Genomic DNA, 18,535 nt, shown 5'->3' with positions numbered 1-18,535 from the left:
GTCATCATGAAGTGCTTTGAGAGACTAGTCAAGGACCATATCACCTCCACCCTACCTGACACCCTAGACCCACTCCAATTTGCTTACCGCCCAAATAGGTCCACAGACGATGCAATCTCAACCACACTGCACACTGCCCTAACCCATCTGGACAAGAGGAATACCTATGTGAGTATGCTGTTCATCGACTACAGCTCGGCATTTAACACCATAGTACCCTCCAAGCTCGTTATCAAGCTCGAGACCCTGGGTCTCGACCCCGCCCTGTGCAACTGGGTACTGGACTTCCTGACGGGCCGCCCCCAGGTGGTGAGGGTAGGCAACAACATCTCCACCCCACTGATCCTCAACACTGGGGCTCCACAAGGGTGTGTTCTGAGCCCTCTCCTGTACTCCCTGGTCACCCACGACTGCGTGGCCATGCACGCCTCCAACTAAATCATCAAGTTTGTGGACGACACAACAGTGGTAGGCTTGGTTACCAACAACGACGAGACGGCCTACAGGGAGGAGGTGAGGGCCCTCGGAGTGTGGTGTCAGGAAAATAACCCCACACTCAACAAAACTAAGGAGATGATTGTGGACGTCAGGAAACAGCAGAGTACACATCGATGGAACAGTAGTGGAGAGGGTAGCAAGTTTTAAGTTCCTCGGCATACACATCACAGACAAACTGAATTGGTCCACCCACACAGACAGCATCGTGAAGAAGGCGCAGCAGCGCCTCTTCAACCCCAGGAGGCTGAAGAAATTCGGCTTGTCACCAAAAGCACACACAAACTTCTACAGATGCACAATCGAGAGCATCCTGGCGGGCTGTATCACCGCCTGGCACGGCAACTGCTCCGCCCACAACCGTAAGGCTCTCCAGAAGGTAGTGAGGTCTGCACAACGCCTCACCGGGGGCAAACTACCTGCCCTCCAGGATACCTACACCACCCGATGTTACAGGAAGGCCATAAAGATCATCAAGGACAACAACCACCCGAGCCTGAGACTGAAAAACAGCTTCTATCTCAAGGCCACCAGACTGTTAAACAGCCACCACTAACATTGAGTGGCTGCTGCCAACACACTGACTCAACTCCAGCCACTTTAATAATGGGAATTGATGGGAAATTATGTAAAATACATCACTTGCCACTTTAAACAATGCTACCTAATATAATGTTTACATACCCTACATTATTCATCTAATATGTATACGTATATACTGTACTCTATATCATCAACTGCATCTTTATGTAATACATGTATCACTAGCCACTTTAACTATGCCACTTTGTTTACATACTCATCTCATATGTATATACTGTACTCGATACCATCTACTGTATCTTGCCTATGCCGCTCTGTACCATCACTCATTCATATATCTTTATGTACATATTCTTTATCCCCTTACACTTGTGTGTATAAGACAGTAGTTTTGGAATTGTTAGTTAGATTACTTGTTGGTTATTACTGCATTGTCGGAACTAGAAGCACAAGCATTTTGCTACACTCGCATTAACATCTGCTAACCATGTATATGTGACAAATAAAATTTGATTTGATTTATAAGAGTTTAACCACGTGGTATGGTTAAAAGATTCAGCAATGGTCTGCAACCTTTGTAATCCCGTGATTGAGAGAAACATGGTCTGCTGATCGAAAACCCGATTGGGGTTTTATTCGGAAGGGCCGAAGAGGGCTGTCCCAGGATGTCTGACCCTAACTGGGCTCAGGGTCGGTCCTCTGATTTAGTTCAAATCAAAAGGGAATTGTATTTTTCTTAATTAAACAGTCCACAATCATATTACACAATTACACAAACAGTATCATACTCACTCATTCATCTTATACAACAATTAGTTGTAAACCTCATATCTGAGGCAATTATATAAACAACATTTTGGTAATGTGTCCACACCGTCTCTCTTGAGCTTCCCAAGTTGTGACAAACGGACCAGTTCGTAGCTGGATACTTCACCAATATTTTACACTTTCTCTGGAACTTGAAATTTGTTTGTACTTCAAGTTCTGTGAGGTGGAAGGATTTCCTATGTCTCCATGAAAAATGGCTCTCTATAACTATGTGTCCATGAGGTCTTCTCAGGAATTTATGACTTCTGACCACAGCAGCCTACTTGAGGGAGGCAAGTGGGAGAGGGGGATGGGGTTGCTATACTCAGAGGCCAACGTCATGACATTAACAAGTAATATCTTACACAACATATACACAATACACACAAATCTAAGTAGGAATGAATTAAGACTATATACATATGGAGCGGAACGGACTAAAAAATAGTAGAATAGTATAGAACATGGTATATACATATGAGATGAGTAAAGCAATATATGTTAACATTATTAAGTGACTAAGATACTGTAGAATGGTATAGAATACAGTATATACAGTGCCTTGCGAAAGTATTCGGCCCCCTTGAACTTTGCGACCTTTTGCCACATTTCAGGCTTCAAACATAAAGATATAAAACTGTATATTTTTGTGAAGAATCAACAACAAGTGGGACACAATCATGAAGTGGAACGACATTTATTGGATATTTCAAACTTTTTTAACAAATCAAAAACTGAAAATTTGGGCGTGCAAAATTATTCAGCCCCTTTACTTTCAGTGCAGCAAACTCTCTCCAGAAGTTCAGTGAGGATCTCTGAATGATCCAATGTTGACCTAAATGACTAATGATGGTAAATACAATCCACCTGTGTGTAATCAAGTCTCCGTAATCATCCCTCTAAGCTTTCAGCTCATACAAGGAGAAGACTGATCCGAGATGCAGCCAAGAGGCCCATGATCACTCTGGATGAACTGCAGCGATCTACAGCTGAGGTGGGAGACTCTGTCCATAGGACAACAATCAGTCGTATATTGCACAAATCTGGCCTTTATGGAAGAGTGGCAAGAAGAAAGCCATTTCTTAAAGATATCCATAAAAAGTGACATTTAAAGTTTGCCACAAGCCACCTGGGAGACACACCAAACATGTGGAAGAAGGTGCTCTGGTCAGATGAAACCAAAATAGAACTTTTTGGCAACAATGCAAAACGTTATGTTTGGCGTAAAAGCAACACCCTGAATACACCATCCCCACTGTCAAACATGGTGGTGGCAGCATCATGGTTTGGGCCTGCTTTTCTTCAGCAGGGACAGGGAAGATGGTTAAAACTGATGGGAAGATGGATGGAGCCCATACAGGACCATTCTGGAAGAAAACCTGATGGAGTCTGCAAAAGACCTGAGACTGGGACGGAGATTTGTCTTCCAAAACATAAAGCAAAATCTACAATGGAATGGTTAAAAAATAAACATATCCAGGTGTTAGAATGGCCAAGTCAAAGTCCAGACCTGAATCCAATCGAGAATCTGTGGAAAGAACTGAAAATGTGGCCAGTGACTTCTAGTCTATGCCTAAAGGCAGCAGCCTCTAATGTGCTAGTGATAGCTGTTTAACAGTCTGATGGCTTTGAGGTAGAAGCTGTTTTTCAGTCTCTCGGTCCCAGCTTTGATGCACCTGTACTGACCTCGCCTTCTGGATGATAGCGGGCTGAACAAGCAGTGGCTCGGGTGGTTGATGTTCTTGATGATCCTTTTGGCCTTCCCGTGACATTGGGTACTGTAGTTGTCCTGGAGCGCAGGTAGTTTGTCCCCGGTAATGTGTTGGGCAGCCCGCACCACCCTCTGGAGAGCCCTGCGGTTGCGGGTGGTGCAGTTGCCATATCAGGCAGTGATACAGCCCGACAGGATGCTTTCAATTGTAGATCTGTAAACGTTTGTGAGGATTTTAGGTGACAAGCCAAATTTCTTCAGCCTCCTGAGGTTGAAGAGGGTCTGTTGTGCCTTCTCCACCACACTGTCTGTGTGGGTGGTCCATTTCAGTTTGTCTGTGATGTGTACACCAAGGAATTTGAAGCTTTCCCCCTTCTCCACTGTGGTCCTGCCGATATAGATGGGGGGTGCACCCTCTGCTGTTTCCTGAAGTCCACGATCATCTCCTTTGTTTTGTTGACATTGGGTGAGAGGTTATTTTCCTGGCACCACCCTGCCAGAGCCCTCCCTGTAGGCTGTCTCGTCATCGTTGGTAATCAAGCCTACTACTCTTGCATCGTCTGCAAACTTGATGACTGAGTTGGAGGCGTGCTTGGCCACACAGTCGTGTGAACAAGGGAGTACAAGAGGGGGCTGAGCACACACCCTTGTGGGGCCCCAGTGTTGAGGATCAGCAGAGTGGAGGTGATATTTCCAAACTTCACCACCTGGGGACATTCAGGACCCAGTTGCACAGGTCGGGGTTCAGACCCAAGGCCTTCAGCTTAATGATGAGGTTGGAGGGTACTATGGTGGTGAATGCTGAGCTATAGTTAATAAAAAGCATTCTTACATAGGTATTCAACAGCCTGATCAAGTCTATGCGAAGGAGATAGTGGTCACACCAGATATTTTGAAAATCTGAGATGACAGGGTGATTAACAAAAGGCTAAGCTGTGTTCCAATATATTTCACTTTTGATTTTCATGAATAGGAAGATTTTCTAGGAAGATTTATGTCTGTTGCGTTATGCTAATTAGTGTAAGATGATGAAAGCGGTCCCGTTCACGGGATGGGGTGTCAGAGGTTAATCACCCTGTCATCTCAGATTTTAAAAATATGTTTTACAGCCAAAGCTAGACAAGCATTTGTGTAAGTTTATCGATAGCCTAGCATAGCATTATGCCTTGCTAGCAGCAGGCAACCTTGTCACGAAAATCAGAAAAGCAATCAAATTAAATTGTTTACCATTGATGAACTTTGGATGTTTTCACTCACGAGACTCCCAGGTAGATAGCCAAAGTTAATTTTTCCCAAAATATTATTTTTGTAGTCGAAATAGCTCCGTTTGTTCTTCGATCGGAAATTGCGGTCACGACAACGCCGAAAAATATTCCAAATTAGCTCCATAATATCGACAGAAACATAGCAAACGTTGTTTAGAATCTATCCTCAGGGTGTTTTTCAAATATCTATTCGATAATATATCCACCGGGACAATTGGTTTCTCAGTAGAAGCGATTGGAATAATGGCTACCTCTGTACTTTACGCAAGATTTTCTCCGGGAGCATCATGTGACCACTTGCGCAATGTAGCCCCCTACGGGTATTCTTCAACATCATCATAGCACATTCACAGCTCAATAGGGACTCATTGGCACGCAGCGCTTTCAAAATATGGGAAAGTTTTTTTTCCAAAAATGAAAATACTGCCCCTAGAGTCGCAACAGGTGTTAAGGTATCTGTGACCAACAGTTGCATACTGTATCTGCATTCCCAGTCATGTAACATCCATAGATTAGGGCCTAATTTATTTATTTAAATTGACTGATTTCCTTATATGAACTGTAACTCAGTAAAATCTTTGAAATTGTTGCATGTTGCGTGTATATTTTTGTTCTGTGTAATATTATTTATATAATTAGTGTAACCTCAATATTATATATAATTTTGTCCTCAGACCATGCATCCATAGAACTGTCTATGAATTTGAGTGGTTACATTTCTCCAACCTCATCCCTCAGCTGTTTACCAAAACGGTGGTGGGGTGTAGGGTTTGTTTGTGTCTGAACCTATTACCCACTACCCATATTTGTTGTGTCACAAATAACACCCTATTCCCCTTATAATGCACTATATAGTCTGATTTGCCTAAACAGAACAAAAAACATTTTATTTGTCACATGCTTCCGTAAACAACCGGTGTAGACCCACAGTGAATTGCTAATTTATGGGTCCTTTTCCAACAATGCAGAGAGATATAAAAAATGTAAATAGTGACACAAAAAATAAAAAACATAACAATAACATGGCTATATACAGGGCCTGTGTTTACCCTTTGCCTTTTTGATGACTCGTTGGTCGTAGTGGGATTTCTTATAATGTCCTGATTAGTTTCCCACTCATTGAAAGCGTCAGCTCTAGCCTTTAGCTCAGTGCGTATGTTGCCTGTAATCCATGGCTTCTGGTTGGGGTTTGCACGTTCAGTTACTGTGGGGACGTTGTCGTCAATGCACTTATCAATGAAGCCAGTGATCTCTGTAGTGGTGGCTTCACTCACGGCTGTCACAGCTTTGGACAGCTTCTCCTCTAGAGTCCAAGGGATTCAGGCAGAAAGCCCTAGCATCTCACTGAAGGCCTGGGAGCCCAGTTAAAGGAACCGACTAGCCCTCCATTAACCAGAGAATGGACGAAACACTTTAGGCCGTTGTAGAGGTAGGCAGGGGTCGACATCCCCGTTCCAGAACTAACAGCTTACCTGGCTACAGAAATCAGTGAATGAGCGAGTTGGAGTGAGTTAGGGCCAAAATCAGGATTTTGGCGCTTCAGAAGACGTGAAATGGGCTCCCTACAATCTTGGAAACACGTGTGTGTGTGTGTGTGTGTGTGTGTGTGTGTGTGTGTGTGTGTGTGTGTGTGTGTGTGTGTGTGTGTGTGCGTGTAATGGGGTCGTGATTGGGCAGATAATGAAGTTGGCAGATGCCAACCAACACAGTGGTCTTCCAATGTTGATTTTATTCCCCATTTACTGAAGTAAGAATGAGGTTAAGACTGAAACAAACCCAAGAAACTCCTAATGCATTTCATAATTCCTTTTAGAGCGAACCTTATGTCTTGGCCATGATATGCCTTATGTCTTGGTTAAAATATGAAGCTGTTTTTTGAGATTCCTTGATTGATTTGATTTAGATAACACAGAAATAAAATTGACAACACACCTTGAAGGGAGCACAGTAAAACATGTATAAGTAACTCATATTCCAAGTTTTTTACAGCTGTTTAGAACTTGAATATTGTGTTGATTGAACAGTGAAAGGAACTTGATTTATTTATTTTTTTATATAGTTTTATTGGTGGAAAAAGGGGTTAAATATATGTAAAAAATATATATATACGGTGGGGCAAAAAAGTATTTAGTCAGCCACCAATTGTGCAAGTTCTCCCCCTTAAAAAGATGAGGCCTGTAATTATCATAGGTACACTTCAACTATGACAGACAAAATGAGAAAATAAAATCACATTGTAGGATTTATTTGCAAATTATGGTGGAAAACAAGTATGTGGTCACCGACAAACAAACAAGATTTCTGCCTCTCACAGACCTGTAACTTCTTCTTTAAGAGGCTCCTCTGTCCTCCTCTCGTTACCTGTATTAATGGCACCTGTTTGAACTTGTTATCAGTATAAAAGACACCTGTCCACAACCTCAAAACAGTCACACTCCAAACTCCACTATGGCCAAGATCAAAGAGCTGTCAAAGGACACCAGAAACAAAATTGTAAACCTGCACCAGGCTGGGAAGACTGAATCTGCATTAGGTAAGCAGCTTGGTTTGAAGAAAACAACTGTGGGAGCAATTATTTGGAAATGGAAGACATACAAGACCACTGATAATCTCCTTCGATCTGGGGCTCCACGCAAGATCTCACCCTGTGGGGTCAAAATGATCACAAGAACGGTGATCAAAAATCCCAGAACCACACGGGGGGACCTAGTGAATGACCTGCAGAGAGCTGGGACCAAAGTAACAAAGCCTACCATCAGTAACACATTACGCCGCCAGGGACTCAAATCCTGCAGTGCCAGACGTGTCCCCTTGCTTAAGCCAGTACATGTCCAGGCCCGTCTGAAGTTTGCTAGAGAGCATTTGGATGATCCACAAGAAGATTGGGAGAATGTCATGAAACCAAAATAAGATGCTATCAGATGAAACCAAAATGTAACTTTTTGGTAAAAACTCAACTCGTCGTGTTAGGAGGACAAAGAATGCTGAGTTTCATCCCAAAAAATACCATACCTACTGTGAAGTATAGGGGTGGAAACATCATGCTTTGGGGCTGTTTTTCTGCAAAGGGACCAGGACGACTGATCTGTGTAAAGGAAAGAATGAATGGGGCCATGTATCGTGAGATTTTGAGTGAAAACCTCCTTCCATAAGCAAAAGCATTGAAGATGAAACGTGTCTGGGTCTTTCAGCATAACAATGATCCCAAACACACCGCCCGGGCAACGGAGTGGCTTCATAAGAAGCATTTCAAGGTCCTGGAGTGGCCTAGCCAGTCTCCAGATCTCAACCCCATAGAAAATCTTTGGAGGGAGTTGAAAGTCCGTGTTGCCAAGCAACAGCCCCAACACATCACTGCTCTAGAGGAGATCTGCATGGAGGAATGGGCCAAAATACCAGCAACAGTGTGTGAAAACCTTGTGAAGACTTACAGAAGACAACAAAGTATTGAGATAAACTTTTGTTATTGATTTGCAAATAAATTCATTAAAAATACTACAATGTGATTTTCTGGATGTTTTTCTTCTCATTTTGTCTGTCATAGTTGAAGTGTACCTATGATGAAGATTACAGGCCTCTCATCTTTTTAAGTGGGAGAACTTGCACAACTGGTTGCTGACTAAATACTTTTTTGACCCATGTCTATGTGTGTATATATATATATATATATATATATATATATATATGTATATATGTATATATGTATATATATATATATGTATATATGTATATATATATATATGTATATATGTATATGTATATATATGTATATATATGTGTATATATATGTATATATATATATATATATATATGTATGTGTGTATATATATGTATATGTGTATATGTTTCCTGATCTTTCTTATACAGTTCCTTCTTACACAGTTCCATCCACTAATATTGGCAGCCTTGGTAAATATGAGCAAAACAGACAAAAAAAAATGTCTTTATTGTTTATCGTTTTTGGCTTTCATTAAAATAATTCACAACATTCTAACCGTTAAATAAAGTAAAATAATTTAATGAAAAAATACATTCTTATTATAAAAAAAATAGATTTTTCTCAAATATATGTGTGACAAAATTATTGGCACCCCTTAAATTTTTTTAGTTCATTTTTGTTTAACCAGGTAGGCTAGTTGAGAACAAGTTATCATTTACAACTGTGACCTGGCCATGATAAAGAAAAGCAGTGAGACGCAAACAACAGAGTTACACATGGAATAAACAAACGTACAGTCAATAACACAATAGAAAAAAAAGTCTATATACAGTGTGTACAAATGGTGTGAGGAGGTAAGGCAATAAATAGGCCTTAGTAGCTAAGTAATTACAGTTTAGCAAATTAACACTGGAGTGATAGATGAGCAGATGATGTTGTGCAAGTAGAAATACTGGTGTTCAAAAGAGCGGAAAAGTAAATAAAAACAATATGGGGATGAGGTAGGTAGATTGGGTGGGCTACTTACAGGTGGGCTATGTACAGCTGCAGCGATCAGTTAGCTGCTCAGATAGCTGATGTTTAAAGTTAGTGAGGGAAATATAAGTCTCCAGCTTCAGTGATTTTTGCAATTCGTTCCAGTCATTGGCAGCAGAGAACTGGAAGGAAAGGTGGCCAAAGGTATTTGCTTTGGGGATGACCAGTGAGATATACCTGCTGGAGCGCGTGAAGAAGACCACAATGGAAATAAGTCCCAGACTTTATTGTGTGTTATCCTCAATGCATTTATTCATGTGCATGAATGGCTTTTAAGTTTTACGTGTGCTTGTTTTTTTTAAATGGTCAAATGAATAAACTAAACTACGGGTGGATGTTATCGTGACCAGTGAGCTGAGATAAGGCGGCGCTTTACCTAGCATAGACTTATAGATGACCTGGAGCCAGTGGGTCTGGCGACGAATATGTAGCGAGGACCAGCCTACTGGAGCATACAGGTCGCAGTGGTAGGTGGTATAAGGGACTTTTGTGACAAAACAGATGCCACTGTGATAGATAGACTGCATCCAGTTTGCTGAGTAGAGTGCTTTGTGTCTTCTCCTATAATGCGTATTGAGGTTGGAGAACACATGGCAAGGGATCTGAGACCATCCTCCCTATAGAATCTCTCTCGATCCTTCAGATTCTGAGGTCAATGCTTGTGGACTCTCCTCTTCAGCTCATCCCACAGGTTTTCTATGGGGTTTAGGTCAGGGGACTGGAATGGCCAAGGCAAAACCTTGATTCTGTGGTGAGTGAACCATTTTTGTGTTGATTTTGAGGTGTGCTCTGCTGGAAGATCCAACCACGGCCCAGTTTAAGCTTCCTAGCAGAGGCAGCCAGGTTTAGATTAAATATCTGCTGGTACTTGGAGTCACTGATACCATGTATCCTAACAAGTTGTCCAGGGCCTTTGAAAGGAAAACATAGAGCCCGGTCCCATTGAAAGTTCCAGTAACGTTTGGCAAACTGTAGGTACTTGAGTTGGTTGTTTGATGACAGCAAAGACTTTTTTAAGGTAAACCTCCCAAACAACTTGTGGTTATGTAGGTGGCACGTAAAATATGTATGGGAATATACTTCAGTTAGATTATTATGGCACACGTTTCTGAGAAAAGTATATATTTCATTTATCTAAACTTTTTTAAAACTTCAATTAAAGGTTAGATTTTTGTGAATATTTTGAATGAAAGACCAAGAGGATAAACAGCAAAGAAAACATTTTCACAGCCCGTTTTTCTCATCTTTAGCAAGGGTGCCAATATTAATGGAGGGCACTGTATCTCTCAGATTAAGGACAGACGCTAAAGAACAAACTAACTTTTTGATTTTATTTGGGACTATTTGTTGTTCCATGTAGTGAATCTGTTATTCAATGTGTTTAATTATCCTTGGTATGACCTTCCTAAAACAATTCCATATAGCTTAGTAGATGTGAGTATGAGGAGAGAGCGATAGAGAGAGACTTAATCAAATGCCCTCACATTTCTCATCCTTCCATGGGCTCCGTCATAGCGTTGCAGGAGGACTTTGTTTTCAACGCAACTCTCCTCAGGGTCTATCTATTCTCCTAGTTATTAACAAAAATACTAGCCCTTATCAACTGTGTTTGACTCCTAGCCTTGCATGGATTTAGCCACAAAGCTGACAAGGTAATATTTATTATTTGTTTCTCCTGAGGGCACTGTTTTTATTCAGGCACTAGGGAACAGCCTACTACCGTTAGGACCCCCAAAACAAACAACCCCTGTCTGGTAATCACCTCTCATTTGTCCTGAAACAAGATGGAAATTACAGTATTTTGTGCAGACTTGTGAAGCTGCCAGGGTAAATGTTGCATTGGACTTGACATGTTTTGAGCCGTATCGACTGCTGAAATTCGACAAAAAGGGTCTGGAGAGTTAAGTTTTTAATCTCGCCATCAATATCAGTCTGGCTGTATGTCCAGACCGAGTCTGTTGACTAATGTGGCAACAAGAGAACACAGCTAGTCTGAGAACAGGGAGTGCTAATAGTAGTTTTTCTTTTGAATCAACACCAGAGTACAGTATGAACCTGGAGAAAACACTGGCCTTATTGTCTGCCCTGCATTTAAACACTTATTTATTGGGTATGGTTAACACTTCAAGGAAGGGGTCACTACATATACATTTAGCGCTTAGTAGAAACTACTAGGTGTCATCAGGTCAGAAATAAATTACTGCAAGTTAAGCCGTTTTTTAATCATGTGCTTTACATACATACCAAATTCTGTAAACAAAGGAAGTATGTATGCGCCTAATAACTGGCCCGTTTTGTCATCTACTCTGAATTCCAGTATTGACATGTGTTGTTTGGAGTGAGGAGAAAATTCAGCATCTCTTGGAGGACGGTGAAGGTTGATAGAAGTGCTCCTTTACTGTTACAATAGAGAAGCACTTTTATCAACTTCCACTGTCCTGCAAGACTTGCGGAATTTCCTCTTCACTTAATTTTGCTGCTAAATTCATGCATCGGTTGGAAAGTGAACCAACGGCAGTGTTCCCTTCCATATGTTTGGTTTTGTTTGGAAATTCAGGGGCACATGCACTGACATGGGACTTGAGAACGATTGTTCCGTTGACACTCGTGTGTGGGACTTGTGCCTCCACAGAAACATGTTGTACCCTGGTAAAATACTTGAGGGCTTACCATGTACTGGACCCTGTCCTGCACAATTGATCATATCAACAAAATTCAATGATTGATTAGGAGAAACTCAGTGCACGGAAACAACCCAACAAACAGTCTATGTCCCAAATTCCCTACATACTGTGATGCACTCCTTTTTACCAGAGCTCTATGGGCCTTGGTCTAAAGTCGTACACTAAATAGGGAAAAAGGTGCCATTTAATGTAGACAGTTAGTAAAGGCACACTAATCAAACTGTTTTCCAGTTCCTTACGTTCTCATGGGTACACAAACTGAGCCTGAAGTTCTCGACTCCCCTGTGCTCAAATCCAAGCTAAACAGTACCAGATGTGAAACATTGGTGAAGGATCTCGGAGCTAAACTGTCTTCATATTCTCCTGTGCGTTTGTTGCTCGTGGCATCGCTCTCCCTGGAAAGGCCAGTACAAATTGATTTCCGACAACGCTATTGAAAAGCATTGTGCAGAATACTCCATCCCGAGGGGTCTTTCCCTGACTGTATTAAAATGCCAAAACAATTGAATAGTTTGATCAAATCAAATCCAATTTTATTTGTCACATACACATGCAGATGTTAATGCGAGTGTAGCGAAATGCTTGTGCTTCTAGTTCCGACAATGCAGTAATAACCAACAAGTAATCTAACTAACAATTCCAAAACTACTGTCTTATACACAGTGTAAGGGGATAAAGAATATGTACATAAGGATATATGAATGAGTGATGGTACGGGGCAGCATACAGTAGATGGTATCGAGTACAGTATATACATATGAGATGAGTATGTAGACAAAGTAAACAAAGTGGCATAGTTAAAGTGGCTAGTGATACATGTATTACATAAGGATGCAGTCGATGATATAGAGTACAGTATATACGTATGCATATGAGATGAATAATGTAGGCTAAGTAACATTATATAAGGTAGCATTGTTTAAAGTGGCTAGTGATATATTTACATCATTTCCCATCAATTCCCATTATTAAAGTGGCTGGAGTTGTGTCAGTGTCAATGTCAGTGTGTTGGCAGCAGCCACTCAATGTTAGTGGTGGCTGTATAACAGTCTGATGGCCTTGAGATAGAAGCTGTTTTTCAGTCTCTCGGTCCCAGCTTTGATGCACCTGTACTGACCTCGCCTTCTGGATGATAGCGGGGTGAACAGGCAGTGGCTCGGGTGGTTGATGTCCTTGATGATCTTTATGGCCTTCCTGTAACATCGGGTGGTGTAGGTGTCCTGGAGGGCAGGTAGTTTGCCCCGGTGATGCGTTGGTGCAGACCTCACTACCCTCTGGAGAGCCTTACGGTTGAGGGCGGAGCAGTTGCCGTACCAGGCGGTGATACAGCCCGCCAGGATGCTCTCGATTGTGCATCTGTAGAAGTTTGTGAGTGCTTTTGGTGACAAGCCAAATTTCTTCAGCCTCCTGGGGTTGAAGAGGCGCTGCTGCGCTGTGATGTGTATGCCGAGGAACTTAAAACTTGCTACCCTCTCCACTACTGTTCCATCTTCTTCACGACGCTGTGGACCAATTCAGTTTGTCTGTGATGTGTATGCCGAGGAACTTAAAACTTGCTACCCTCTGTTCCATCGATGTGGATAGGGGTGTTCCCTCTGCTGTTTCCTAAGTCCACAATCATCTCCTTAGTTTTGTTGACGTTGAGTGTGAGGTTATTTTCCTGACACCACACGCCGGGAGCCCTGTGAGTGGACCAATTCAGTTTGTCTGTGATGTGTATGCCGAGGAACTTAAAACTTGCCCAGTACCCTCTCCACTACTGTTCCATCGATGTGGATAGGGGTTAGTGTTCCCTCTGCTGTTTCCTGAAGTCCACAATCATCTCCTTAGTTTTGTTGAACGTTGAGTGTGAACAGCAGTTATTTTCCTGACACCAGCTGGTCTGCGCACTCTGCCGAGGGCCCTCACCTCCTCCCTGTGCAGGCCGTGTTTTCGTTGCAGGCCGTGTCAGTGGCACTGTTGTTGGTAATCAAGCCTACCACTGTTGTGTAGACCCTGCCACATCCTCTTGCAAACTTGATGATTGAGTTGGAGATGTTACCAGACACCTTGCGTGGCCACGCAGTTTCTGGTGGGTGAACAGGGAGTACAGGAGAGGGCTCAGAACCCAGCACCAGTCTTGTGGGGCCCCCAGTGTTGAGGATCAGCGGGGAGGAGATGTTGTTGCCTACCCTCACCACCTGGGGGCGGCCCGTCAGGAAGTCCAGTACCCAGTTGCACAGGGCGGGGACAGACAGACAGACAGACAGACAGACAGACAGACAGACAGACAGACAGACAGACACATTGTCTGAGACTCAGGGTCTCGAGCTTGATGACGAGCTTGGAGGGTACTATGGTGTTGAATGCCGAGCTGTAGTCGATGAACAGCATTCTCACATAGGTATTCCTCTTGTCCAGATGGGTTAGGGCAGTGTGCAGACTGTGGTTGAGATTGCATACTATTATGTCTGTGGACCTATTTGTTCCTTGGCGGAGGGGAGACTAGTCATAAATTATATTAAATTGTGGAAAAAGGCTTGAGATACTGCTTTGTACCAGGGTGGGAGAAGAGACGGGACAGTTCGAAAACTAATGACGTCATTTTCAGTTTATAACCTGTGGTAAACTGTATCGTGTTCAGTACTCTTGTGAATAAACTCTGCTATTTGACTTTAAGACTGGGCTCTGTTCATTATTATAAAATAAGGGTCTTACAAATCCTTATGAATTGACAGTGTTTAATTTTAATTGGGTATTAAAACATAGAGCAATTTAATTCCTGTAACAGAAACCCATGTTTCTTTAGCACTACATCCCTGGCCAACACTCTGTGGTCCATTCCATGTAGCACTCTAACCTATGACTCTGCTGTTGCAATTACTATGCTCAAACCAACTGAGAACCTTTATTAAGTACTTTTGTGTACATGGATTATTTTCTGTGTTTTCTTCATGTGTTTTCCCTCTCTTTTTGTCTCTGTTCAGGAGCAAGAGGACCCCAACAAGCTGGCCACAAGCTGGCCCGACTACTACATCGACCGCATCAACTCCATGGCTGCTGTAAGTGACAACTTTGAAGGGATACTTCAGGATTTTGACAATTAAGTTCTATATCTACTTCCCCAGAATCAGATGAACTCATGGATACCATTGTTGTCTCTGCTTCCAGTATGAAGGAAGTTAGAGGTAGTTTCACAAGCCAATGCTAACTAGCGTAAGCGCAATGACTGGAAGTGTATGGTATCTACTAGCATGCTAGCAGTTACTATAGACATCCAATGCTAGTTAGTCTGGGGAAGTAGATAAAGGGCTTCATTGCCAAAATACAGAAGTATCCCTTTAACTTTCTCTAACCTACATTTCTCCTTAAGGTTTCTACCTGTGCCTCCCTCCTTTTTATTTCCCACTCTTTTGTCTCTCTCCTTTTCTCTCACCTTGGTCAGCAACATCTAGGAGCTTTGGTCACCTAATTCGCTGCTGGCAGCTCTTAGTGCATTCCTACCATCCAAACCCAACACTCACACCCAGAGCCAATGTCACACTCCCTAGTTAGTCACTCAGAAGTTTCCCTAGTGCAGGTTTTAATGAACACAAAACAATCAAATAAAAGCAACACAAGCAACACAAGTAAAGCAATGTGCATGTAAGAACAATACAATCATATGTAAACAAATCCAATGTGCAGCACATTATATCCGTTCTCTCCTTCATAAAGAAATATGGTGCTGCTGGCCTACCATCCTGTATGTATGCATCTTTGTTCACTTGAGATTGAAATGTAAAAATGTCAGCATATTTCCTTTGCCTGGTTTAAGTAGTGATCTGCTAGGGGAGACGATGTGCCCGCTGGCACTGAGCACTCTCTGATGGCACGCTGGTTGTTGCGATGCACAAAATCTTCCTGGCAACCCTGGCAAGATGAGGCAGCTCTGATGCATGGCCCCTCCTCCACACCAGTGGATCCTCTTCTGCTGGAATGGGTGGCAGAGATAGGTAGACCTTGATCTCTTCTTTCACTCTGTCTTCTGGGGTGGTTGGAATCTGACCCTCTTTACCTCAACAAGGCAGCAGAGAGGTGATCTTTCTCAGCAACCCAGCCAGGCCTCTCCCCTCCGATGCCACTGTGGGGGTGCTGGTGGTGGAGGCGCTGCTGGTGCTTTGGGGTTCTTCCCTGACTTGTGCAGCTGCCAGCTTCAAGGCCTCTTGGACACAGCTGTCAGTGTAAAATTTTACTGCCTCAGACTCATCTAAAAATCTCCTTTTGAAGTGCGGGTCAATGAAACAAGCATGACTCTCTGCCTTCTCTGTGTATCTGTTGTTAAGGTCTTCTCTCATTACCCTTTTCATCTCCTTGGTCAGGGATGGTTCCGTATCCGTTTCCACCAGAACATCAATGGTGATGTGGTCCAGGACAGGCTTGATGGCTGACAGTGTCACTCGTGTCTCTGAGGCAAGTGCAACTGTAAACTTGCTCAGCGGTTCAAGGAGCTGGCACAGTTGCTCCATGACACTTATGTCAGCATCCTTGGGCATCAGATGCCATGTTCCTTTTTCTCCAGCCAGTGTCGCACAGACTGGCTGCTGTTGGCTGAGGAAACACTCAAGCATGTTGGGTGTGCATCCCCATCGGGTCACCACATCATGGATCAGAGCCTTCTGTGGCATGTTGAGGGCAGCTTGCTTTTCTCTCAGTTCTCGCCTTCTCTTCCAGCTCTGTCAGAAGCCTTGGACCAGATGACGGCAGGCCTTGACTGCTGTGTCATCTCTCTGAATTTTCAGAGCCTTTGAAATGGCCAGGTTCAAATTATGGCCAAAGCATCCAAGCCACAGATCTGGGAACTCTTCAAAAGCCTTGATCATGTTTGTTGCGTTGTCTGTGGTAATGCAGACCAGGTCTTCTCCTGTCGATCCCCCACCCTTACAGCATATTCTCAAACTCTCTGATGTTGTGAGCCGAGTGATCTTCCTGGAAAGAACTGTGTTTCCAGGCAGTTTGATTCCAGTTGCCAGTCTGGGGTGAGGTAATGGATAGTGAAGCTGATGTAGGGTTGGCCACCCCTGCTGGTCCAGAGGTCAGTAGTTGCAGCAAACCATGTGCTTTGATCCAACCTTTTTCCAACATCCGCTTTAACCTGGATGTACAGGATTATGATTTCAGTCTTAGAAAATAATGTTTGTGATGGCACTTTGTAGTGAGGCACGGCAACATTCATCAGCCTCAGGAAGCCAGGCCTCTCAACAATTTGAAATGGCATCATGCCCTTGGAAATGTAATATGAAGGGCTGCAATGAGGTCTTGATCATTTTTTGATGTGGGTGCATAAGCAGCCTGCCTTTTTAAATGCTGGAGTGTCTGTGTCACAACTGTAGATGAGGAGTGACCAGTAGCATCACTGGGTTTGCCTGCTGCATGCCCACTCCTTTAAACAAGGGAATAGCAAATGTATTATTATTTTTATTATTAATGGTGTTACATTATAATTATTCTCTCTCTCTCTCTCTCTCTCTCTCTCTCTCTCTCTCTCTCTGTCTCTCTGTCTCTCTGTCTCACTCTCACTCTCACACACACACACACACACACAATCTTCTGTGTTGCATTGGAGTATATGCAGTAACCCCATGCACAATTTACATAAATACAAAGGAGTCACTGTGATAGTAATCGCAATGAGCCCAACAATTGACATAAATACAGGAGTCTTATATAGGAGTCTATTTTATTTCACCTTTATTTAACCAGGTAGGCAAGTAGAGAACAAATTCTCATTTACAATTGCGACCTGGCCAAGATGAAGCAAAGCAGTACGACACGTACAACAACACAGAGTTACACATGGAGTAAAACAAACATACAGTCAATAATACAGTAGAAAAATAAGTCTATATACAATGTGAGCAAGTGAGGTGAGATGAGGGAGGTAAAGGCAAAAAAAGGCCATGGTGGCGAAGTAAATACAATATAGCAAGTAAAACACTGGAATGGTTGATTTGCAGTGGAAGAATGTGCAAAGTAGAGATAAAGTGTTTCCAGTTTCAGAGATTTTTGTAGTTCGTTCCAGTCATTGGCAGAAGAGAACTGGAAGGAAAGGCGGCCAAAGGAAGAATTGGTTTTGTGGGTGACCAAAGAGATATACCTCCTGGAGCGCGTGCTACAGGTGGGTGCTGCTATGGTGAGATCTTGGTTGAATACAGCAGAGGTGTATTTAGAGGGCAAGATGGTTAGGATGATATCTATGAGGGTGCCTGTGTTTACAGCTTTGGGGTGGTACCTGGTAGGTTCATTGATAATTTGTGTGAGATGAGGGCATCATGCTTAGATTGTAGGATGGCTGGGGTGTTAAGCATATTCCAGTTTAGGTCGCCTAGCAGCACCAGCTCTGAAGATAGATGGGGGGCAATCAGTTCACATATGGTGTTCAGAGAACAGCTGGGGGCAGAGGGTGGTCCATAGCAGGGGGCAACAGTGAGAGACTTGTTTTTAGAGAGTTAGATTTTTAAAAGTAGAAGTTCAAATTGTTTGGGTACATACCTGGATAGCAGGACAGAACTCTGCAGGCTATCTTTGCAGTAGATTG

At 42.8% G+C, this 18,535-nt stretch overlaps 1 protein-coding gene across 6 annotated transcripts in view; it reads left to right on the top strand.

Moving 5' to 3' along the window:
- Window positions 1–18,535, top strand: part of daam2 (dishevelled associated activator of morphogenesis 2) — a 211,644-nt gene that overhangs the window by 121,090 nt on the left and 72,019 nt on the right. For all 6 annotated transcript variants that reach the window (XM_035800878.2, XM_035800870.2, XM_035800860.2 and 3 more), the window contains exon 4: window positions 14,946–15,020. In XM_035800878.2, coding sequence (XP_035656771.1) covers window positions 14,946–15,020 — 75 coding nt within the window. The remainder of the gene's footprint in view (window positions 1–14,945; window positions 15,021–18,535) is intronic.

The sequence above is a fragment of the Oncorhynchus keta genome, chromosome 2, assembly GCF_023373465.1.
Source record: "Oncorhynchus keta strain PuntledgeMale-10-30-2019 chromosome 2, Oket_V2, whole genome shotgun sequence".
In the NCBI taxonomy this organism is placed as follows: Eukaryota; Metazoa; Chordata; class Actinopteri; order Salmoniformes; family Salmonidae; genus Oncorhynchus; species Oncorhynchus keta.
This window is presented reverse-complemented; position numbering and strand designations above follow the sequence as displayed.